This window comes from Alternaria triticimaculans (assembly GCF_023758025.1).
Source record: "Alternaria triticimaculans strain BMP 0046 chromosome Unknown scaffold_6, whole genome shotgun sequence".
Taxonomy (NCBI): domain Eukaryota; kingdom Fungi; phylum Ascomycota; class Dothideomycetes; order Pleosporales; family Pleosporaceae; genus Alternaria; species Alternaria triticimaculans.
In genome coordinates, this window is record NW_026055963.1 from 937,645 (window position 1) to 961,680 (window position 24,036).

General features: G+C 53.2%; 5 protein-coding genes across 5 annotated transcripts; all 5 read right to left on the minus strand.

Moving 5' to 3' along the window:
• Positions 1 to 8,850: 8,850 nt before the first annotated feature.
• Positions 8,851 to 14,764, minus strand: J4E78_005195 (uncharacterized protein; the record flags this gene model as incomplete). The annotated part of the gene is made up of 9 exons (XM_049365817.1): positions 8,851 to 9,355; positions 9,402 to 10,327; positions 10,379 to 10,821; positions 11,959 to 12,140; positions 12,203 to 12,316; positions 13,379 to 13,752; positions 13,803 to 14,014; positions 14,056 to 14,275; positions 14,606 to 14,764. 9 exons carry the CDS (start codon positions 14,762 to 14,764, stop codon positions 8,851 to 8,853), a joined length of 3,135 nt encoding a protein of 1,044 aa, XP_049222532.1.
• Positions 14,765 to 15,249: 485 nt separating this feature from the next.
• J4E78_005196 (uncharacterized protein) lies at positions 15,250 to 17,323 on the minus strand (the record flags this gene model as incomplete). The annotated part of the gene is made up of 3 exons (XM_049365818.1): positions 15,250 to 16,700; positions 16,753 to 16,877; positions 17,076 to 17,323. 3 exons carry the CDS (start codon positions 17,321 to 17,323, stop codon positions 15,250 to 15,252), a joined length of 1,824 nt encoding a protein of 607 aa, XP_049222533.1.
• A 277-nt stretch (positions 17,324 to 17,600) lies between these two features.
• J4E78_005197 (uncharacterized protein) lies at positions 17,601 to 18,839 on the minus strand (the record flags this gene model as incomplete). Its single annotated transcript, XM_049365819.1, has 1 exon — positions 17,601 to 18,839. The coding sequence occupies one exon, from the start codon at positions 18,837 to 18,839 to the stop codon at positions 17,601 to 17,603; it is 1,239 nt and encodes a 412-aa protein (XP_049222534.1).
• Positions 18,840 to 19,447: 608 nt separating this feature from the next.
• Positions 19,448 to 20,535, minus strand: J4E78_005198 (uncharacterized protein; the record flags this gene model as incomplete). The annotated part of the gene is made up of 3 exons (XM_049365820.1): positions 19,448 to 19,605; positions 19,760 to 19,843; positions 20,004 to 20,535. The coding sequence occupies 3 exons, from the start codon at positions 20,533 to 20,535 to the stop codon at positions 19,448 to 19,450; spliced, it is 774 nt and encodes a 257-aa protein (XP_049222535.1).
• A 1,155-nt stretch (positions 20,536 to 21,690) lies between these two features.
• On the minus strand, positions 21,691 to 23,697 carry J4E78_005199 (uncharacterized protein; the record flags this gene model as incomplete). Its single annotated transcript, XM_049365821.1, has 4 exons — positions 21,691 to 22,155; positions 22,580 to 23,201; positions 23,252 to 23,466; positions 23,512 to 23,697. The coding sequence occupies 4 exons, from the start codon at positions 23,695 to 23,697 to the stop codon at positions 21,691 to 21,693; spliced, it is 1,488 nt and encodes a 495-aa protein (XP_049222536.1).
• Positions 23,698 to 24,036: the final 339 nt, after the last annotated feature.

Here is a 24,036-nt window from a genome sequence, read left to right on the forward strand (position 1 = left end):
GGTTGGTGTTATCACTGGTACTACCATTGCATGAAGCATCGAGGTTGCGGGGGCCGATTAACGGGGATAGGAGGAGCGAACCGTGTGTACGTTGGTGATCTAGGACTGAGACACACACGCGTTGGCACGCTCGCGCTACCCATCAAAGAGGGAAAAGGGCAGATCGCTATGCCACGTGTGTCGAGACCTCGACCTCAGCTATCGACTATCGCAACTCAGCTGCTCTCCAGGGCTATTCGCTTTGATGTCGGGTTCCCATATGAGTGGGGCCTCAAGTCTGTCTAGACGTCCGTGGAGCTCTTCGCCTCAGACATCGCAGCTCATGTCCCCTCGCTTGAGAGACATTCCCTACTTCACTGTCTGTATTCAACTACAACGCTCAATTAACAGCGTCCAGATAATGGCAAGGGGTATGCTTGTCGACAATGCCACACCAACTGTAACAGTGTAACGTGGCGTGGGAGACAATTGCATTGTCCATTCTGCTCTCTCATTGGAGATGTCTCAACGAGCTAGATGATACCTTGCCGACTTTGCGGCGCAAGTTGGTGGGATATGCAGACGGTACCTTTTACCCCGACCCCGCGTCAGCAAGTCAAACCCAGAACGCAGGCTAACGGGGCCGTTGGCTGCTGCAGTTGTCCACCTACGGCAACACCTGGGCTGAACAAGCCTCTGCGGCAGGAATCAGAGTCCCACGGCCGTGGCACCAGGAAACTCTTCTTTCCTATAGGCCCTTCTTGATGTCCATCAATGTCCCGACGACTCTTATTCTTTGACCCGTTGATTCATGTAGGAAATACGCATGGCCAAGAGGAAGGCTATGAGCAGCTGAGGCGTTGTATTGCGGTATCAGGCATAGTGGCTCGTCTGCTTCGGAATGTCTCCTTGCCCAGCATGGCTGTGTTACGCCTGGTTGGCGGAGATCAACGAAGACGAATCAGTGTTTCGCAGTCCAGCAAGCGTCAAAGAAGCTAGCCAGGTGTGCATTACGCGACATCTTCTTTCGAACTCATCTACCGAGTTGGCCTGTCGCTGTAGCGTAGAGTCAAATGTTTCACACCGTTTGGAGCACTGCCATGTTGCGGTGACAGAGAGCTCACCGCAGAGATGCTGCCAACACCCAAATTGCGCGGTGCATCGCCAAGTTCGTGATCGGTCCGTGGTGGCTGAAGAGTATACACCCTATGCGGATGCTGAAGTCGTGTAAAAGCGACACAGAAGGTGAGGTTGTTCCGACGGTGAGTCTGTAAGGCGGGAGGACCCATATGTTTCCCAGAGCGGCTAGCGGCGGCTGGGGGTCCCTGCCACCGGTTCTCGTCGCGTCCTCTGAGTGGCTGGACGAGTAGCAGCACGAATCAACTTCCCCTCCAGGGCACTGGGCGACCGTTCCTTCGGGCGTTCCGTGCAAATCTCACCGCTGTACGCGATACATGCTGGGGAGAGGGACGCCGCGAGAGGTCATGTGATCTCGTCCAGCCCTTATCACCGGGTTCACTATCAACATGCTTTGAATCCTTGGTACATTACCGTCATCGGCCGGGTGTATGCCCAAGAGGGGCATCGAGTTAGTCGTGCTACGGCGACCGCGAGATCGCCTACATGAGCACAATATCCCATACCAAAACACACTAACCAGTCAATCGCAGTACACGCGTATCGTTCTATTCTTCCACCTTCGCATCGTCTAGCAACGCTGTTCGAGAGACAGCCGCCGTGCTAATGCCGTTCCTTCCATATTTATCGTCAAAAACAAATGCAACTTTGGAAGCGACTAACGCGCTAATTCATGGCAAGAGGGGCACGGCCTATATTTAGCGGCCGCTGTGCCAAGTCGAGCCAGCTTTCTGATGACAGTAACTCTACCACCCTCCTTCGCAGCCCTACAGCCCTACGACGCACACAAGTCAGCACCCGAAACACCATCATTGGTCCAGCAACGATGCGACACAGGTACCCCTCCTCGTGTCCCCACTGTCATTTATTTGGTCGTGCGCTGTAGCACCCGAGCGAAGACCTGTGATAACTGCCGCTCATATACTACACCGAAACTTAGTGAGGGGTTTTCTGTATACATCCGTGTATGGGACCACCTCGTACAGTATTAAGCTCACCGGTTGCAGGGCGTAACCGATAGCAGGGAACGACCAGTGTGGTGGGAAAGCCTGCCGCCGCTCTTTCCACATGTCGCTGAATTCACTGAACATCATTTCCATATATCCCCACGGACAAGAACACGGATACCGCATTTGTCGCGTATTGCGTAGAATCGAGCGTGTTCGCTTAGAGGGTTCATGTATACCCAAGCGCCCGTTATTATCCAGCGCCCCTTCACCGATGACGATTGGTCGCCTTGCACACGGACGGTGTCGCCAGCGCGGTGCCTCCGCATGGGGCGTCAGACCTCGTGGCAGACTGGCAATAGAAGGTCTCGGCCTTTGCGCTTTTGTAAAGCAACGTGTGCAATCACAACCCGCGCTCGCTTCCGTCATCATGCAGCTCAAGGCAGACAGATTTCCCACGCCCAGAGAGTGGAGGGTCGCTATCAGCCGCAGCATGCAGTCTCAGGTTGGTGGTCGAAACGAACAGTCATTTGGAGACTAGTGTCATCTCGACACTCTTCGACTCATTTTTACAACAGTAGCGCTTCCAGCGCCAGAAAGCTGCGAAGCGACGCTTGATGGCGTTCCTGTGCCAAGAAGGAGACTTGCCTTTCCTGACCGTTCAGCCGTTCTCGCGGGAACGGTAAGATCCCTGAAAGAATCCTTCGACGTCCCTGTTCAGGCCCGTATTGCGAGTCGATCTTCGAAGCGCTCGGGCGTAACTGCTGTGCCGCAGGCAAAATCAAACCAAATATCAAGAGCAAGATTAGCACAATGCGCACGACTCATTATATTTCTGGCTCGAACGCACATGTTACATTATCCAGCTCACAATTCTTGGAAGAGCGACTTTTTCACTACGTGCGTCTCCTGAGCAAATGCAAGATCGAACATGCCGACAAATTACACTCCTCGCTGTGAGGTGGCTTGCGTCTGCGGTGGAAATACTTCCGTTTCGAGCGAGTATGCCGTGGTGTAGACTTGTCCATAAGCCGTCCTATCATGACCACACGGACATCCGCTTCTCGAACGGCCTGCAAGTACACCATCATCGGACTTTGGCAATGCTGCAACAGACCCAACCCAGAGGCCTCTCTAGGAACCGAGTCAGACACGCAAACTATCGAACGATGGATTCTCCACTAGACAGGTCTAGAATGCTGATTCATGTATGATGTGCACAAACGCATCAAGATCGTCTTGAATGACTCCTCTTTCGAAGGAGCGACCTAGGCATCATCGTACATCAGAATGCGCGGACTCGGAGTTGCAACGCGAAGCCGACCCGAAAGTGCCGTGCCGCTCGACACGCTTCAAACAGGTAAATGGCGCGACAGGATACAATTGGACGCCACTCAAAGCCTATAAGTAACACAGCGATTTCGTAAGTACCTGACTTCATTACTCAGCCCGTGCTGCATCGGAGGTGGTTGCTGCTTGCTTCTGCAGTACTTCTGGAACGCGCATGGTGGGGACACTGATAGGGCTGAGGGGGACAGCTGACTGAACGAGGCTGTATTTGGTGCGTGAATACAAAGCAGTCAGCCGTGAAAATGGTGATAGAAAGGTCGCTCAGCGTCGCTGCTGCATACACATTAGGCACGAAGCACACCCTCTCTCTTCGCGACAAACATCATGGGGTTGTTGCCTGTTTGCAACGCCTTCCATCACACGGCGAACTTCCAATGCACATGCGGTGCGCAAGCACATGTACCGTGTGAGTCTTTCCCACGCATTACACACGCGAACGCCAGGTTAGGTCACCGCTGCCACGTTAAGTCCGCATCGCGATCGGTCAGTCTTTTGACCTCCGCCTTCGTCCGTTGAAGCATCGCGATATTGATTTGGGTGTCAAAGGGCGCGCAGCCGTACAACCCTGCACCGTCGATCTTCTGCGCAACAACCTGTTATTCACGACATGCAGGGTGACTGCAAAGAATGCGGGTATTCGAAAAGCGCAAACGCACACAAGCATAGTTTCCATTCTGTTTTCTTGCATCAACTACTGCTTCTAGCAAGTCAGCGAGTACGCCTACGCCGTCGGACACTAGAACCTCGCCGATCTCTGAATAATCATCATCCCACCACCTACCCCGCGGTCCCCCAGACGGGATCATACAGCCCCGAACCATTGGATCATCCGGTGCTCGTCACCCGCTTGAGCCATAAACAGACTCGCCCTTCCATGAATTGATATCCCATCCTCCATTAGCAGTCCTTCAATCAAGCCAATTTTTCAGCTACCGGTCAGGCTGCCTGCCGATGCAACCCTACCTACGCGTCTGCGGCGTAACCATATCGATATGAGCCAACTGAAATAACTTTGAGAGCGCAGCCAACTAGACTGCTCGTACGCAGCGAGTATACTTCGCAAGCGTGGAGAGCAGCAGGGCGAGAGATGTGACGCAAGTAGGTCTCAAGCAATCCTACGTGCGACAGCAACTTGCCTGATGCGGAAGCATGTTGCGAAGCCTGCGCCTCGTGGGATTCAGCCTCTAGTGGGGCTGCGCGACTCTGCCAGTGACGCATTCCACATACCATGGATAACTCGAATTTGAAATGATACAAAAGTCTCCACATGCACTACAACTGCACATCTGGGAGTAGTTCAAGAAGCATGCGGATCACTCGGTACGCAAACCGCGCCACGACGCCTCGCGACAGCTTCGACGGAGCGCAATTCGTTGCTCGGCATACCGGATGCGATCTAGTAATCCCACGATAACAAGCGGGCTCTCGGTGACCGGTTTTTCGTCACGTGCAGAGCGCGAGATGCCACGGCACGGAGTCAACTCCGGCGCGGCTGTGTGGAAAGCACCATGAGAGGCTGGTGTGAAACGGACAGTGGCACAAGCATCCTTCACGGGTTCAACCGTGTCTTGTCTGTTGCTCTCGTCTGCCATGCTATTCCGGGACCCATACCAGCAGGCAGCCATTCGGCAAGGCCACCAGCTACGCCTGAGCCTTTTTGCATACGATAATTACAAGCGCAGAGTTTGTGTCGCCCCGTCACGCTCTGCGACACGTATCGTTGCTCGCAAAACATACGTTCAGGTTGGCCGTTGAAACGTCCGCGCCACTTAGTCGCGTACAGGGCAGGCGTCGCACTGTCTCGCATACCATACTCGGGTTCGTGCACCGCCCACGAGGATCGTTACGAAAGGTATGCCTCCCTCGACCTTTGTCAGCAAGCGCATGGCTCGCTTGACGTGACTGTTCCGCAAAAGCTGTCTAATACTAGAGCTTTGACACCTGGGCAGGATGTTTTAGCGCCGGTAACTATCGCAAGCCGCTAAGCACTTTGTCCATCCTTTGGGCGGTCCCCAACGGTCGTTCTGTCGGTAATAACGCCCTTCTAACTCCACCGCCGTTGATCTTGGATTCGAGCGATTAAGTTTGATTTGCGAATCGAATATCGTACAACGCTCCGTAGCGTTGACACAGACCCCGATGCCGAAGAATTCCAAGGACCATCGACAAGACAGCCCCAACTAGTACCTGTCGATTCAGCCTTGCGTTCAATTCGCAACTAGTTGCCCAGCGGATTTCACATGTAAACGAACCAACGAATAACGTTCCATTAGCGGCAAAGAGGCGAGTACGAAGCCGCCTAAACGCTTTCAGGATAATGCAGAGAAGAAGGATTGACCGCAACGCTTTCCTAAAGGGGTAAAGTTTCAAAATTCCCGTGCGAGCCCGAAGCAAAGGGTCTCGGCGATTTGTGACACCTCTCGCACTTCGCTGCTGCCCGGAGGACGGGTTGAGACGGTCTTTTACATCCGAGCACGAGACGATTCCTCCGTCACACTGTATTTGCAGCGGAAGTATAGGGTTCCAGGAGCATGATCCTTCCTGTGAAGGGGCCATGCATGGAGAGGATTTGCAATCAAATCAAATCACGTCATATCTTGCTCACGTTACTGTCCTGGTGGACAGTTGTATCTGATACCCCGGATTTCCCACGTTGTATATGTCAGCACCCAATTCTCCAGGGTCAACTCCACCGGCGGTTGCTCGCGCAAGGGCTTACTGATCTGACAACCGTTCGCGCGCTGTAGGGCTGAAGGAGAATTTACCCTCCACGCGGGGTGTAAGAAGTAGGCGTCTGACATGTATTCCACACCGTCTTCGTCGCATTCATCCTCATGCTGCTACACCGTCATCTCGAAAGCAGAAAGACGACGCGTCGCATCGCGTCATGAGCGCCCTCTCCTCGCCCGTCCGGTGCGGCGGCGGAAGCTTCGGAAACCCGTGCCCACGATGCCATCCTTGTCCAGACCTTCAGATTGACAAAGAGCGCACGCGGCCAAACCCCCTGCCCCAGCTTCCGCGAACCCCCTATAGCACAACAAACCTGACGACGATATGTCGTGAGTCGGCCCAATGTAAAAACCCGTATCCCGCCTTCGTACTAATCCGTACAGTATTGCGAAGCGGAACAAAGAAATCCGTGTTACCAGTATTCCCGTTTTCTGGTAAATGAGGTGTATCCGTCCAGCGATGCGCCCAGCCCGATGAAAGCGAAAATCCATGTGCCGTTGAGCCCTGCAGCGTCCGGCATTTTCCATTCGACAGGTATTCGTGCGCATCACTTCCACGATCATGTTGGTGAGTCGAGTCAGGTACTCTTGAGGTGAGGGAGAGCCGAGCCAGACCAAGACAGAAGAACCAGATCCTAGCCACGGTCACCCATGCATCGCGACATTCGCCCCGAATACACAGTTCTCGCACCGATTAAACCACCACCAAGCACCAACTGCCAACGTAGTCCTTCGCACACCGTTCAGAAAGTCCGGCAGATGATTGTTGGTCCTTTTCCCTTTTTTCCACACCGGACGCGTAACAGGTTGAGTACCGAGCGCTGGTGGGCGGCTAGGTCGATCACACGCCCAGTGCATGCCACCTGTTTACTAAGTTTCTGGTCTGCCCCATCTAAGATGGGAATAGAACCGTTGGGCTGAATTTAACGATGATTACGATTCAACCTCAGATTTGGTTTCGATGACAGCGGGCGATTGTAGGGCTGAAAATGAGGGACTCGAGCATGGCGATCGATACAGTATTGCGCGCCCCCCTTCGTGTGGGGGCTGGGCTGCGAAAGGGGGTGGGGAGCAAGCGAACCGACCAACTGGAGAGTTTCTGGGGGAGATTTGTGGTGTTTTTGGCTGGATTCGGAGACTTTTCCTTACTGTTGGTAAATTGGCAGGTGCGTGGCGGTTAGGGAAGTTGGGTGCTAGCTTGACTACACCGTCTGTATGCGGTTGTCGCGTGAAGATCTGTGTGTATTATAGTTTTGTTGGAGGTGAGTTGGGGTAAAGTGTCGCATTGTTGTTTTGGGTCAAAGGGGAATGGTGCGCTCTAACGGCGATTGAAGGTTTGATCGAATCCGGGTTGACGTTTTCGCTTGTCGGCTCGCTTCAGTTGTCCCCTTCGTTTACCCTGGGACGACTGATCACGATCGCGTCTTGCTGAATCATGCTTCACTTATTCTAACGTTGTTCGTGGATGGAGCGCATGGTCTGCTTGTTCCAAAGTATGGTTTGAAGGGTAATTACGATGCGTTGGTCGAGTGCGACTCGTGGATTCAATGCGCCAGAGCTACCCAACGCCCAACGTCGCCTCACAGTTTGACAGCAAACTATCGAAGGTTACAACCTAGATTTCCGCTCCGGTAAATCTACCGACAGTCTAATGCTTCTGTCTCTTCTCTGACAGGAGGTCCATCATGTAGGCCAAGGTAATTCCTGGCTGCCCACTTGCTTGTTTCGTGTTGGCTATCAAGCTGGACAGCCAAAGGCTATACATCAATGCTTGTGTATGTTAAGGCATCCCGGGAACCACAACAAGTGGCGCATTTAGGTCTCAGAGACACGTAGAACACAATCAGCACCAGGAGGACCCCTCTACGTGGCCCCATTCCCCAACCAAACTTACTTTCCATCTCAACAGCACAACGAGCGATCTTTACAGTCCAAGCATACACTCATTCTCTTCCCAAATCCTCCATAGTATCTCATATAGTGAAGCGACAAACTGCCACACCGAAAACCACAGACCAAATCTCCGGACTCGACCCTCTTGTCGGGACTCACGCAACAATGCACGCAAGTTCAACCCCATGCCACCTGATTGGCTCGATCACCTACCTTTTTAACCAACACATTAGCCATCGTTCCTTTCCACGTGTGTCACCCGCAACGTAGAACATGACGAATGTCGTGGGCGGAAAGATCATGGTTTGTGGACCCTTACGCCCCAGCGTCTATGCAGCCACAATGGGGCTAGCTGCGCCTTGGACGTAGCGTACAGCCCTGAAGGTGTTTTTGAGATCAGCGTAATGAGCCCCATGGTACAGCCATGGAGTGAATGTAGAATGCAGGCGATGCATGTCGAGAGGGCGACGATAATTGATGCCCGGTGGGGTCTTTTGTCGTTCAAAAGTGGATCGAAGAAATGTAGTGACCGATCAACGCACTTACGTGGATGATGGCCAACTGGGATGGCGTCGCCTGTACTTGAGAACATGGATTTTCTTGGTGGCCTGAAATAGTCACCAGTACCCCTCACACAAGGAAGAGGTTGAGTAGGTCTGCAGCATACACCAAGATGAAAACATGCAAAATACATAACTTAACGTCAATGTAGGCTCTAAGAAGCGTTGAATTCATGGTGTAGCACTCAATCAGGAGCAGAAATGGCTCTTAGAACATACGATGCATTTGGTGTGAGGTCAGCCATAATAGAGAGACTATGACAATCGTACCCTCTTCTCTACTACAGCCTCCCAATCCTTCTTCGTGAATGGGACATACCGATCACTACCCTCCGGTAGCCAGTACAGCCTATCCTCTCCAGTGATCTTATCCGGGTCAACACCTTCCTTCTTCAATCTACCCTTTTGAATCTTTAAAGTACCCGTATACTCTAATGCAGGCGTCACTCTTAGAAACAGCGGCACTGCATAACTCGGTAAGACCGCTTTCGCGTGCTTTGCCAGAGCTTCGAAGTCGAATGTTGACTCTGTGACTCCATCTGCCATAACGATAGATGCGGTCCCCGCTCGGCCGTCGTAGCCAGGCACAATGACGCCGTATGCGTTCGTTTCAGCGATCTGTGGGAACTTTCCGAGCATGTCGGCTACCTCGTTTGTCGATACGTTCTCTGACTTCCAACGGAATGTATCGCCTAAACGGTCGACGAAGAAGACGCGGCCGTCGGCGTCTTGTCGCATCATATCTCCAGACTTGAACCATCTGCTATCATCAGCTTGCGATCAACGAGCTTGGAAGGATAACTTACATATCCCCCTTCTCGAACACATCCCTAATTCTCCTATTCTCTGTGGCACCTTCGTTCTTGTAGTAGCCTGGTGAAGTAGCCACCGTCTCCGGTGTTAATCTATGCAGCACTTGGCCCGGCTCGTTCACTCCACATCTGATTGCAAAGCCGTTTGCATCTCTCATGATCTCTTCCGTATCAACATCCATCTTCACCCTCACTTCCTGGTCGCCGAACCGCCAATTCCAGATCAGCCCTCGGAGACCAATGCTATTCGCCGTGAAGGGACCAGCGTTGCGATTGAATGTCGCCCCTAATCCATCGGTAGCCGCATATAATTCGTTGATGATGGGTATGTTGAAACGCTCACGAAAGGGTTCCCAGACGTCAGGGCGCATGCCGTTGCCCCATGCCATCTTTACTTTGTGTTTCCGCTCGAATGCATTCGTCGGGCCGTTGAGTAGATACCTACAGAGCTCGCCGACATACTGAATGATATCCGCATCTGAAGCTGCGACTTCAGGCCAGAAGGTCTTGTGCGAAAACCTCCGGCTCAATACGACTGTACCGCCAGCATGAACCATCGGTGTAACGCAAAGGCCATGCGCAGCCCCGTGATAAAGTGGCATACATGTGTACATTCTGGATGCCGGTTTCAGTTCGAGGTATTTGGCGGCGCTGTAGCCAGTCAAGAGCTCGCGACCAGTGCTCAAAGTCACACCTTTGGGCAGCCCGGTCGTTCCGGAAGTATACAGTAGCGAGCGGAGGGACTCTATAGTAATGTGTTCGCGACGCGAGTCTGGTATAAGAGTCGGGTTCGGTAGCGACGCGAAGAACGAGGGATCGTAGTACTGGATCTTGATGCCGGTCTCCTCGAGATCCGTACGGCATGGCTCGACATTGCTCTTGACATCGGCGTCTGTGATGAGGAATCTGCAGTTGCATAGCTATTGCAGAAGTCAGCCAGTGTCTATCCGCCCAGTTCCAGGAATACTTGCCCTTGCGCAATGCACCAATCCTGTCCCAGTGAGGTTCCAGTTGACGAAGCTCGGAACAGCTCCAATCCCATCGAGAGCAAACCAGAGCATCAGATACTCCGGGCTGTTCCCGCCATCCACAGCAACCACCTCATCAGCTTGTATGCCCAGGTCCTCTATCAACCAATTCCCCACCCTGGTGAATGCATCAAAGAACTCCTTGTATGACCAGGTTTTGCCTTCGAAGATGAGAAATGGATGGTCTGGCTGGTTGCGGACCTGGTCTTCGAAAGCGTGGTACGTGAGAGCACGTTTGCGAGCTCCACGGTCGGCGATGAAGTCAAGGACATCTTGTGTCGGCGAGAGAGCACCGCGTTTACGCCTAAGGTCATGGGCGATATGATATTTCGCGTTGAGGTAGGCTGCTAGGGCTGCTGTGCCTGCTGCTCCGGCGATTATGGGTACTTGAAGATAGTCAACATCCGAGAATACCACGAGAGGATAGAGGTAGATGCTTACATGCCATAGTAAAGACCACTTTCCACTTATCGTCCGGTTCCAGAGGTGTTCATAAAAGATAGAACGACCGATCCGTCTCTTTAACCCCAATCAACCGGGTGTACCAAAGATAATGCGCGAGAACAGGTAATGTGATTCATCGCAAAAGCTTCCTTTCGCAGGGAGTCGGGGAAAGCTAGGTGCACCGAGGTTGTTGTTGTCGCAGAGACGCGACTCAGGGACCGTCGACTTCCCCGCATTCTACCGGGTAGCTTATTTCCGGGCATCCGCTACAGGGAACCCCAGGGCTTTGCTACCATATCATCTGCAGTCTCTTTCTAAGTCGAACAGTCAGACATGTCTTACGATTATTCAATCTAATACTCTGCAGTTTTATGATCTTGAGGATCTCTCTAGACCCGTTGTTGATAACATGCTCTGCGGTTACCGCACAGGAATGTTGTCTAGAGTGTATGAACGCGCCCATCGTCCACGAACAAGAAGGTTAGGGCAATGGGCATTTCTGGAGCTTGTGTCGCATTATGCGGTTGCTGCATACATAGTGGTATATTTGATCAAGTAGGTAGTATAGAAGATGATGTATACTTCTACTCAATTGTTTTTGTAGCATGGAACGTATTGTTACCTCTCCTAATGAGGGGGTCTCACGTCGTTTGATCCTCTTAATCACTATCATACTGCATCTTGCATCGCGCGGCAATATACCGCCGGTTTCTAACTCCCATACAAACAACATATCATCCTGCCCCCTTCATTCCATCTTGTTCATCTCTCCAAGATATCTACTTCCTCTCCTTCCAAGGTTGAAAGCCATTCCCCTACCATAGCGTCTAGCTTCTTTACGTCCTCCCCACCCTCATCAGCCACAATCTTATCGTCTTCAATCTCAAAGTCATGGCACTGAAGCCATGTGGGAAGCTCCTCCGCCCCCTGCATGCGATATATCGTCATCTTTCGGCCGTCCCAAGACTTAGACCGAAGGGTGGTCGAATGCCTCCAGTACCCATATGGTCTCAACACTTTCAAGAGACATACATATACTGTCTCGCAAACGTGTTGTTCTCTAACCCACTCTTGCGTACCAGCCCAGGAACCGCTGTTTGGATCATACAGTGCCGCTTCTGCTTCATCAATAGCTTCAGGTGTGTTCTTCTTATTGCGATCAAAAGTCCAGTGCTGTATCGCTGAGCGGAAATCGTCGTTTGTCCATTCTTTCAGTTTGGGGAATTTTGTTGGGTTCCAGTTCTGAGCGAAATGTTTCGCGCTCTCATGTTCGTCTTCGAGGCTTTTGTCTTGTTGTTTGGGTGATGAAGGAAGGGTACATACGCATCCAGACCGATGGCGTATGTAGCTCTGCTGATAGTACGGAGCTGGCTCAGATCTGGTAGGCTGACCTGTTGTAGCTGGGGCAGTGGCTGCTCTTTTGTGGTGTGCATAAAGCTGCTCATGGTATGACTTGGCCGTGAATCGAGCTCGAAGGGCCGTCATCTCATCGGATTGTTGTTTGTTCTCTGAAGGCATCGTTTGGTATAACTTCTTTGCACTGTGTTGACGGGTAACTTGTAGATCTTTTGCTTTGGGGTTGAAGTGTTAAATGTTGATGTGTGACTTCCAACATTTGAGGACGCGCTTTATATATGCGCAGCTTTGCTTCTGTGGTGCTCAAATGGTTCACTTACTTTTCTGGTCGTCTGGACTCTGGATATGTGCGGTAGCGAACCATGGTCGAAGTCCTGAGGCTATGCGAGCACTCAAATCAGACCCGCTCCAACTCGGTCAGAGCCATGAGTGTTATTTCAGCATTCATTCAACTGGTGGCTCGACTTCTACACTAATGATAAACGTAATTCAGACACGCCTCACATTTGTCATCCAAGTCCGCCGCCTCACCGCAGAACAATCGACCGTGGCTCAGAATAATCCTCTGCCTCAGGGTACCACTCTTTCGATTGCTGTCACCACGTTAGCGATCTCGTCACTCTCCCTTTTCCCACCGTCTTTGTACTTACTTCCTTCGTCACCTCGGATTTTACCCTCTTAATCACCACCAGTCCAACCCTCACATACTCGCCCCGCTCTTTATCCGTACTAACAACTGCCACACCCAAAGCCGGTGCAACGATCAAAACCTCACAAGCCTCACATATCTCAATGTCAAAGACAATGCGCGCATCATGGTAGCTTTGATCGCGCATCTGCACCCTACACGACCGATGCGGACTTTTCCCTGTCGCTGCATCTTTCCCGATAGCAGTAACGTCGGTCACTGGACCACTGATCCTCGCCCACCCATCTTTCAACTCACCAAGCGGATTTAGTCCTTTAGGCACGACTCTGCATTCTTCAAGAAAGGCACAGAAGCCTCGCAGCGAGGTATTCATACCTATAGTAAGATCACCTAACCCGTAATCCACAGGCCCTTGCCCAGACATGAACGACCAAGACGGCGCTGTCCAAACATCCGACCGTTTAAAAGGCGCAACATCATGCCTAGGTACCCACAGGAGCCACTTGGCGAAATTCCGCTTCCACAGTCCCGCGGCGCAGACATCGCCAGTCATACGCTGTAAGACCGTCATGACGCCTGAGATGGCGGGGAATTTGTCTTTGGGGTATGTTATCCCGCGGGCGGTGTAGTCGCGGACGAGTTGGAACCATGCGTCTAGGCCGATGGCGGCACCGATGGGGAGGTTGATGCTGTAGACTACGGCGTCGAGGGTGTAGAGGTGCGTCCAGCCTCGCCTTTGCTCTTCGTGCGAGATGCCGTCGGGACAGCGCCAGAACATGTTGGCGCTGCCAAAATGGAGGGAGCGGGATGGTAGGAGTTGTTCTTGGAGGACCCAGGCTCGTGTTTCGAGGGGATCGCTTGGTAGTGCCTGGGTTATGTTAGTCATGAGTCGACGGTGTCTCGGGGGTGGGAGCTTACGTAGTTGCGTGTCTGTTGGGCAACGAGATATACTTCTAGTTCCCCTTCGCTATCGTGGATCTCAATAAGTTCAGTCATTGGCATCTTCCGTGGTCCTAGGAAGCCTGCTCCGCAATGTGAAGCGTTGGATGCAGCGATGTTGATGTATGATCTGGAGTAGATGTCGGCCATGACAGCCGATTCTTTTTCCCAGTCTGCTGTGTCATCTTGTACTAAGAGCGAAGATGCAAGTGTCAGCATATGTACTGCATACAGAAGAGTCGATTCATACCAATTGCCAAGCAGTCAATCCATATATACTGTAGACCAAGAGACCGCACAACCATAGCAGCATCTTGAAGCGTCTTGGGAAGGTCTCCAAAGCTGATGCTGCTCTTTCGCATAGACATGGTGTCCTTGGTAGTCATGAACGGCAAACCATTCCCCCAGCAATAGCTGAGTGTTGCGTACTTTCCTTTCTGACCGTCGGCAGTCTCAATTAGCTTACAGTTGCTTTCATAAAACAGTTCCGGCCATTCACTCATACGTTCAGCTAGAGTATCTGAATTGGGCATTTCATCGAGATCCAATACTCTCGTAGGCAACAACGAATCTTGCTGAATCGCAGAACATCTCTCATGTCGGGTATTGCACTCGTCATACCAAGCCCTGAATTGCTTCAATGGCGTCGGGTCAAGTGAGTCTTCCAACTTTACCGGCTTGAAGAGATTCGGCGGTGGGGTATCTTGTGTCCCATAAGCTTTTCACACCGGACCAAGAACATGATTGCGTTCTGACATACCAAATCTGTTTCGAAACTCCACAGCAGTAGCTTCATTTATGCCCTTGTCTAGATAGAGATCCAGCTTTGTGCCGTATGTTTCAGATTCGGATAGATGAAGCCACGCTGGAGCGACTTCCACATCTACTTCTTGTGCGACTCGTTTGTAAACCGGCCGTGTTTCCAGATCCCGCATAAGCATGCTGCATATTACACATTCCAAAGCGCTTCTTCTCAATCGCGGTAAGGTAGTTTGGCGTCTGTCGCATATCCATGTTTCGCTGTTGTGACCCCAGGGTATGCCATTGTCGTCGGTCCAAGAGCTCTTTTTCCAGTCTGGAGGGTGATCTCCGCGGACGAGCGCGCGGAAGGGTATGGAGCTACAAGTAATGCAGAGTGACATCATCAGTGTATATAAAATAACTCGGTGGAAATGGCAATGGTGAAATGCGATGTGAGATGTCAAGTGTGATGGGTGGGACGTACCTGCCTGTTTACAGTCAGCCTGCAGGTGCTCTAGCCTCACGTGTCTTAGTACATGGGACTGCTCCCCACAAGCAACTTTGTCTTTCTAGAAACACTCTTCATGGAGTACTGTGACTTCATGCTAAGGCATTGATTTGTCTCATATTTTATCTATCCTGTCATCATCATCCGAATCAATCACCCTCTCATTCCATCCACGACCTAATACCCAACCCCACCCCCCTCAGTCGGCAAATCAAACCACGCGTAATTCCCACCCGTACAAGTCTCCCTCAAATACGCCCACGCCTTGGGCCTCTGCCTCCCCTCTAACCCAGGATCCAGCTTAAGCGCCATCTTATACGCCGCCGTCTGCCCGCTACTATCAACCGGATCAACGTAATCAGGGATATCGCCAAAGTCCTTCTTCTGCAGCCGCTGTTCCCACGTAATGCCGACGGTGCCGCCGTCGACAAAGGCAAAGGGGGTGTTGTCGACGTAGTGCAGTTGGATGCCGAGGCCGTACATGACGGGCGGGAACCATTTGTAGGCGGTGTAGGCGATGAAGTTGGGTACGGAGGAGACGGGGACGACGAGCTTGGAGTGGAAGGGTGGGGTGGGGGTGGCGGAGGTGGCTTTGCCTTTGCCTTTTCCTTCGTACTGGTTTTTGGTCTGGTTGTCGAGGCGGGAGGTGAGTTTCATGAGTGTGATGAGCGTGTTGAGTTCGGGGCAGCCGCCGTAGAGGTACTGGGGATGCTTCTTCAGCGATGAGATATGCTGGCCAACGGGGCCGGTCAGCTGCTTCTCGTAGACGTCTGCTTCCTTGATGTACTGGTTCATACGCCGCAGGATGCTGGGCGACATGGACTCCTTGCGGTTATCGATTTGGAACCGGACGTGGCGGACCATGTGAAAACGGCCCAGGTACGCGAGGCGGTCGAAATAAGTCGATGTATCATAACCGATGGAGAAGGTGTTGGTAGAGTAGAACATGGGAAGTGACTCCTCGCGGACCTGCTTGCTGACGCGGGTGATACCGAGGAGATCGCTGGTCGCGAAGTGATGCTCTGCATTATCATCGTGAAACTGAACGACCTGATCGTCGGTATAGTCGCACAGATGAGGCCTGATGGGTCGGTCTGTATCGAGTGCGAGCGCATAGATGCGCTGACGTAGCTCCACAGAAAGCTCCATGAACTTGTGGAACTTGGGCTTCAACATCTTGCACCTGCCGGTGGTATGACGTTCGGAGTGACACTGGTGACAGAGTTTGCAGTCCATGTTGCGGATACCCTTTTCTGCCATGCAAGTGAGGCAGTGAGTGGGCGTGCGATATCTAGGCAGACGGGGTCGCACCGGAACGTTGGAGGTGATAGTAGGTGGTTTTGTCGCGCGTCTTGCCTTGGGCTTTGATGGTCCTGGAGTGGGATCATTGACTGGTGGAGCTGGCGGAAGGATTGGGTTGAAGGAAGGTACACGGAGAGAAGCCGCAAGATTCTCGTCGTCTTCGTCTCCCAGTGCTCGAATATTGCCTTCAGAACGCGGTGCGCGTAGACGACGACGTGTATAGGCGGTGGATGCCTGGAAGTCACTCGAGCCAGTAACCGATCCCGTCGAAAGAGGAGCGTGGTTCGGATATGCTGCTTCACGAAGAGCGTGCATGTACGAATCGGCTGCACAAGTTAGCTATGAGTCCTCACCAGAAAAATAATGGGATCCTCTTACCTTGGTTCCTCCAGTAAGTCTCCGCTTGCTGACCCATCGATTGCCCTGACTCACTAGACGTCGGCCCACCACCAGTACCAAATCCCGAGCCTGCTTTGATCGCTTTCTGAAAGTCTTCATCGTATCTATAATCGAAGTATTCCTGGCCACAGGTGTCGCACGAATTTTCAAGACTATCAGTCTCGCGGGAAGGCGCCAGACAGCAAGACATGGGCGGCAGAACGAGATTTCCATTGACCACCAGGTCAGTAGGAGGAATCAGTGGAGCCGGAGCTGGTTGCGCGGGTTGGTGAAAAAAGTTCTGCGCGTACACCGCACCACACCCAACGCAGACCCAGTCACCGTCATCCATGGTCCAGTGCTTAGAATCTGGACAGCATTTCGGCGCATCGCCTATGATGGGATGTGGGCGGCCTGCTTTCTCGTTGACCTCGAAGCCCTTTTGAGTTGGGCGAATGTCGGCGCCAGACTCCTTCATGGCCAAAGCTAGGTGTAAGGCCTCGGGGCTGCAATCGTTCGGCCAGAAGTCACTCCAAAAGTTATCGTTCGCTTCGTAGTCGTCGTCGTTCATTGTCGGCGGCTGGTAGCTGGGTGATTGTGTAAAGGTTGAGAAGTGAGAGAGCAGGTTATTTAAGTGACATTCAAAAAAGTGAACGCGGTGAGTGAGCGATTTTATGGGAGCGAGCAAGAGAAGCCTAAGAGTTTCCACTCCACAGACGAGGAAGTGAAAGCGCGCATGTGACCACACTGTGAGGAGTCAGGAGTCCGTTAATCAGATGAATCGGGGAAACGCACATGCATACGACAAATCAATCTTTCTTCATTGGTAGATTTTCCAATCACTGTCTTTACCACTTCTTGCCTCCCTCATCACTAAAGTCACGTCCCTGGCGCTCCTGCTCTAGCCGAGCGTCAAACTCTTGCTGTGCGCGCTGTCTCTCCCTGGCCCTCTCCTCATCACCCGCAACAAACGTATACGAATCTCCCAGCGTAGACCCCTCCCTTTGCTCCCTGCGCTCTGGCTCCGCTCTGCGCGATTGTTGCTGCTGTGGCCTTTGAAGTGGCGCTGCTGCTGCTCCTCCGGTGCGCCTTAGACGATCCCATGACGATTCGCCAGGTCGCGCTTGAGACTGGGATTGTGATTGTTGTGGGTTGTTGACTTCGTCCTGGAAGAGGCCGCCGGTGGGGGAGGCGTCGTCATCGAATGGAAGGGATGAGGGCGGTGCTTGCTGGCGTTGTGGAGCTGGTTGTGATGTGTCGTTTGAGAACGTCTCCCATGTGTCTGATCCCGCGGTTCTGGTACCCCACGATTCGTTTCCAGCGGTCGGGCTCATGTCGTCGCCTCCGTCAGCGTTCCCTTGAGGCTGCTTACCCCAGCTAGCCTGTGGTGACGGGCCACCTCCTGCCTTGTTCCTGACCTGCTCCTGGAACTGTCGTCGCCTATCTTCAATCTCACGTCCTTGTTGTGCGGTCCGTTGCCCTTCAGCGTGTGATGAAGCCTTCAACTCCTGCCCAAACTGCTCCAGCTTCGGATCATTCGAGGTATTCACCGCAGCCAAAGGTTGCGCGAGGAGTTGACCGATGATGTTGCCCATCTGTCCTGCCACCAAAACGTACAAACTGAATCGCCATGTGTGTCGTGCAAACATCGCCATGTTGCCCTTGATCGGACCAAACTTGTTCCGGTCAATATCCTCGACCTTGGGCTGATAAAAGGGATATTTCATCTTATCCATAGTCCTCCACCATTGGTACGTTCCTGCAGCTGCACCGGTGGCGGCGAAATAGCTCTTGGTTTGCTCAAGCTGGTATATGTGATATGCGAGCGCCTGCGCTTCTTCCGGGTTCAATTGACGGCCGACTTTGCGCTCGGCAAATTTGAGGGTAGTTTCGGTCTTGAAGCGGACGGCGCGGTCGGAGAAGCCCATGAATGTGCCTATGATCGGCAAGGGCTGGGGCAGGACGCTCGCGTCGAAGCGAGTGCCATCAGAGGGCGGCGACGCGGAAGCATATGGGACGTTCGAGGAGGGGTACGGGTTATCTGAGAAGCCTTCCGGGGCTGTATTGTCGACGTCCTGGAGCACCATGTTGGTATGTGTGGAATTGGGTCGTGATGGTGTGTGGTCGTAGGGATTGGTGCGTGGTGTGATGAAGAGACATCGGAGCTTAGCTCAAGCGTTGATGACGGCATCGAACGCAACCTCGGGATCAGGGTCCACCTGGCAGCTGCGAACACCTTGACACGATACCATCGCCCAACTAGCGTCTCGCATCGCGACCATAATTGCTTGTCACTTCCATCTACTCCAATTGCTTCACATGAGAAAGATTTGTCACAAGATTCAATACGGTCTATTCCCATGTTCCCCTGACCCAGCGATACTCCCTCGGCAGAAAATGTACGTACTTATACAAAAGATAAAGAAAATGACCACTCCAAGTTCGACCAACTACTGCGAACCCCATATGCTCGCAAGGAAGCAGAAACTAGACTGTGTTGAGTGAGGAAAGTACCCAACTTCGCTTCACAAAACGCCGCGACCCAAAGCCGCCTGCAACGGCCAATTATGATAACCAGAAACACCCTCGAAGGGTACGATGAGAAAAGCGACGGGCCAAAGACTTGGTCCACCGTTGCGCGCGATATGTTGTATATACTTTTGCGGACCCAGAGTGTCGTCGACTGATCACATGCCTATAAAATGATGCAGCGACAGCCAGCTGTAGGTTCCTCGTCGTTGTCTCTTCGGCTGCCAGTTTTGCCTGTCTTGGCGTTTTCCTCGTCGTCCACCATTTCCTGTGGCTTGACTGTCATGTGCACCACGTTAGGCGAGTCTGTCTGGAACCGGCAGTCTGTCCGATGTCAGTAGCTGGCCTTGGAGTCTGGAGTGTCTATCGATGCGGGCTGCGCGTCGTGGCTGCATTAACCAATGATCGGCATGTGCCGAGCGATTGGACGAGCCGTGCCAAGAACGTTGACATGATACGATGAGATGGAGGTGCTTACCCTTGAGTGGGGATTTGTCGTCGAGCATGCGACCAAAGTGTATCAGTCGTATTGAGCCTGGCGATGTGGGCCGGGTCTCCCATTCTGTAATGACGAGTTAGCGGTTTGCACGAGGGAGGCTGCAAAGGGAGGCTCTTTGGGCACCATGCAGATCAAGACCGAAGACGTCAACATAGCCACCCCACTGTCGAGCCAAGCTTCTCCCAGCTCTTGCGCCACGTAGAGAAGAGATGCGCATGCGTACCTTCTCGCCAGTCCCGCCATATCAGCTCCTTGAGCGTGTATACGCTGATGTTGTAGGGGTCCATGTTCTCGACATTGACGTTGCGCTTCTTGAGATACTTCTCCTCAATCTTGTAGGGGTGTCTCGAGCCGCTGGTGAGGAGCAGCATTATCACCAGCACGGGGCCATTGGTGTTGTCTGGGTTCGCGGCTGGTGTATCGGTCGACGGCCCAATCGCCTCGGTCTCTGCGCGATTTAACGCAGCAGGCGGTGCGGGTTTCGCAGACGGGGCAGCAGCGACGGGCGCGTCCTCAGAGGCGCTGATTTCGGTCACGTGTGGTGTGGAAGCTGCTATCGCGGCTGGAACGGGCGTCTCTGCGACATGCGTGCTCGTGCTGGCGGGAGCTGGGACGGCGCCCGACGCCTGGAGAGTCCGCATCTCGACGGGGCTGGACGACAGGCCTTCGCTGCTGCTCTGCGGTCGCGACCCTGCGGCGGGCTGTTGTGGAGTGGTTTGCGGTGCCGTAGGGGCTTGGTCCGCTGTAGACGCCATGGTGGTCGGCCGACTGCACTCGCGACGGGCGGCGGCGATGCGAAAGGGGAGCGATTGGACGGGCCAAGCGAGGGGACGACGATGGCACGGCGGGGGGATTCTTCCGGGCAGGCGTCGTCGTTGCAGAGGGCGCGGCAGCGAAAAATAGTTTGGTGTTGAGATGTATCGGGCCTGTGGGCGTGAGAGAGAAGGTCGGGCGACCGTGCGCGATTGGGAAGTCGCCGTCGCCGCCTTGTTATGCCCTTCTCCGCAATCCGCAAACGCGGCAAGAGCGACCCGCCGTCTCCACCCAGAGCCACTACTGAGCCGAGAACACCGCCTCAATACCTGGGCTTATGCCACCCGCCCAATGTTTGCTGGTACCGATAGACGTGTACCAGCAAACTCTTCGCCCGCCGACTTGTGCTTCTCCTGTCACTGCCTACACTGCTAGGCCCGCGACGCGCCAGGATCTGCCTCCCCAAGCGTCTGCCCCTGCATTGCATGCCCATGGCCATTATTGGTCAGCTGAGCTGTTCATGCATCTGCTTTACGCCACATGCACAGCAGTCCGAGTGGACCCGGGGCTCGTTCCGAGACACCCTGGAATGACAGTGGACTGTCCTGTTCAGTATGTCATAAGCACAGTATATGCGTCCTAACGTTTTCACCGTGCCTAGTCAGTTGCCAGAATGCTGTGTCTGTCGAATATCAGATCATTATGACGAAGGATCAACCAGTCACACGCAAACCTAGAATGCAACCTGGAGACATGCACAGCTGTTGGAACAGTTCCCTTCAGCAAGGACACAGCGAATAGCTCTGGACGAGTTAGGTATCAAGGGTCATCGGCCATGAAAAACCAACTTCTTCGTACGAAGGGTCAATAACCATATGCCCTTTGCCGACCTTACATCCAGACTAATGACCCGAGTCCATATTGATTCGTCAGTCATGCCAGTTATGTTCGGTTCCAGTGTCGACCAAGAGAAAAGACATGCAGGTTAGTCAAGCCATGCTGGTGAACGTATCATAATTTCATTCGTGTCCTGGTTCTATGCCAACGCCGGTTATCCATATCGTAAACGGTCCGTAGTATGGCTTGGGCGGATGAAGTTTCGCTACCAATGCATTCAGTATACCCTCCATGTGTTCTGCCCAAGCACCATAAACGCTCTACCAGTTCATCTTCATCTTGTGCTCAATCTCCGTGTGGAAGTCTGGCACTTCACGCAGCTCGTTGCCAGTGAAGACATCCTCCCAGCCAATCTCCGTGTCCCGTCCCTGCAGAATGTCCCGGTGAACGTTGCTGCTTCCACCTAGAGTTGCTGGCCTCCACTCGCCTGCCTCGGCGATCTTGAGCTCCATACCCCTACGCACTGGCTCTGCGATACCGAACTGTCGCCTCAACATCTCCATCTTCAGGCGGTCTTGGGTGTCTCGCCATTGGGTGAGACGGGCCTCGAGAGGGTGGGCGGACTGGAGAGCGACGGGTGCTGTCGACGATGAGGCGGCGCTGGATGCTGTGGTGGTTTGGCCGAGGCGAGAGCGCAGGGTATCGTGCACACCGGGGGCTGAAGGGGCTGAAGTCTCCAGAGCGGTCTGCGTGGAGTGCGCCTTGTGGGGGACGATACGGAGAGACTGGATAAGTGTTAGACCAGGGCACTGTGTACATGGGCGCTGTGGTGCTGATAGCGTACCATCTTGTTGAATGTGACGCTGAGACTTGTGAGGTGAGACTGGTGCGGGCTTTTGAGAGTTTCGACCTCGAATATACGATTTAGTGGGCTAAGGTGGTGTTGATGTTCGAAGGCGGGATGTCGAACTGTTGCTATCGATGGAGCTCCAGGCTACGGAGGTGACGCGCCCGACTAGCGCGGTCTTGGCACAGCCATATCGATGCTCCAAATCCCAACCTCACCACTTCACAAACGTTCAAGACAGGTTGTCTAACATGAATCATGGCTACGTAAACACCTTCAGCTGTGGAGAGCTAGAGCCCGACTACGCTGCTCAAAGGCAGATCCCAAACCACACAAGCGACGACCATGGCCCCTACACTGACCATAGCTGCCATGAGAATGTTGACCGCATTGTTGTCCAGCAGATCGCTCCCGACTTCGATCTTCCGACTCTCATGCTGTGCAACTACGACTGCATTGCCGCTTCCCCCAGCTCTCATCATTGTCTCCGATGCCTTGATCGACGCCGCAGTGTCCGCTCCGCTCGTCTTTGCAATGCCATCCTTGCCTTCCGCACGACTACTAACTTTGCTACGCACTTGAACTGTCTTGGAAAGATGAAGAGGATGGCTGCTTTTTACGAGAACTCTCCTGCCTCCTTCGCCCTCTACGACCTTTCCAGAGTGGACGTCGACAACACTCGCTTGAGCCAGAGCACCCAGAAGCGAGTCGAGTAGTGTTCCGCTAAATCCAGCAGCTGTCAGAGCAAGTGTATAGGTGATCTTCTCGGACAGATTCCAGTCTCCACAGAAAGGCAGGAACAGCGTAGATGTAGCTGAGAGTATGAACGCCCCCAGTAGGCCTGCACCAAGTCCAGTCGCAGTCACTCCTCCATTTGTGCCTGGCGGGACGACACGCCATGGAGCTGTTATGAGACGTGGCTTTGATTTCGAAAGGATACCGAGTTCGGAGGAGAAGGTGTCGGCGGCGACTGCGGCGTAGTTGCTAGAGTATGTTAGCAATCACATGCTATGACATGAAGTACACTCGCTTACGCTACAATGCCTATGACCAGGGCATCACTCCCTTTGTGCCAACATAGACCCTGGTCGTTGTATCTCCCTTCTTTCCTTAGCTGCCAGAGGTGCAGCAAGAGTAACACCGAGGCTACGCCGGAGTTCGCGATGACCTGAACATGATTGCGCTCGCCTTCACCACCAGATGCGCCCGTCGCGGACTGTGTCAGTTTCGCTTTGATGTCGTGTTTGACCTGTCTCGTGTTAGTACTCGTCTATCGCATCTTCATCAAACGTACCTTCGTCACAGTACTACCGGCCAGGAAGAAGACGGCAAGAAGCACGAAGAATACACTCCATGGGTGCAACACATGCACGACTGCTGTCGCGAAGGCCACCAGAATACCGACTGGAGTCAGTGATTTGCGAGAGTATGCTCGGTAGACTAGCGCAGCAACGGCGGGGACCGCTATAGTGGGTTGCATGCTTGGAGGTGTTGGTAGAGCGGCACGGAGGTGTGGCTCGAGATGGACGCTTCCGAACGTGATTGTGGTTGCGTCATGGCCAAGCGTGGATGATGGCGGCCTGGCCCGTGGAATCCGTTGCGAACATTAGCCTTGCAACTTCGCGACTACTTGCACATATCAAAACTCCATCCATTTCGACTCTCATCTCAAATCTTCGTTAAAAGGACAGAAGTTTTCTTAGAGGGCGCCAACACCTCAGCTACCAGCCCGCCTCCAGCTTCTAGAAACCATGCGTCGCTACCACTAAGGTTATGCTGAGGACACCCACCACTCGTGTCGCCCTTGACTATCTCTGCC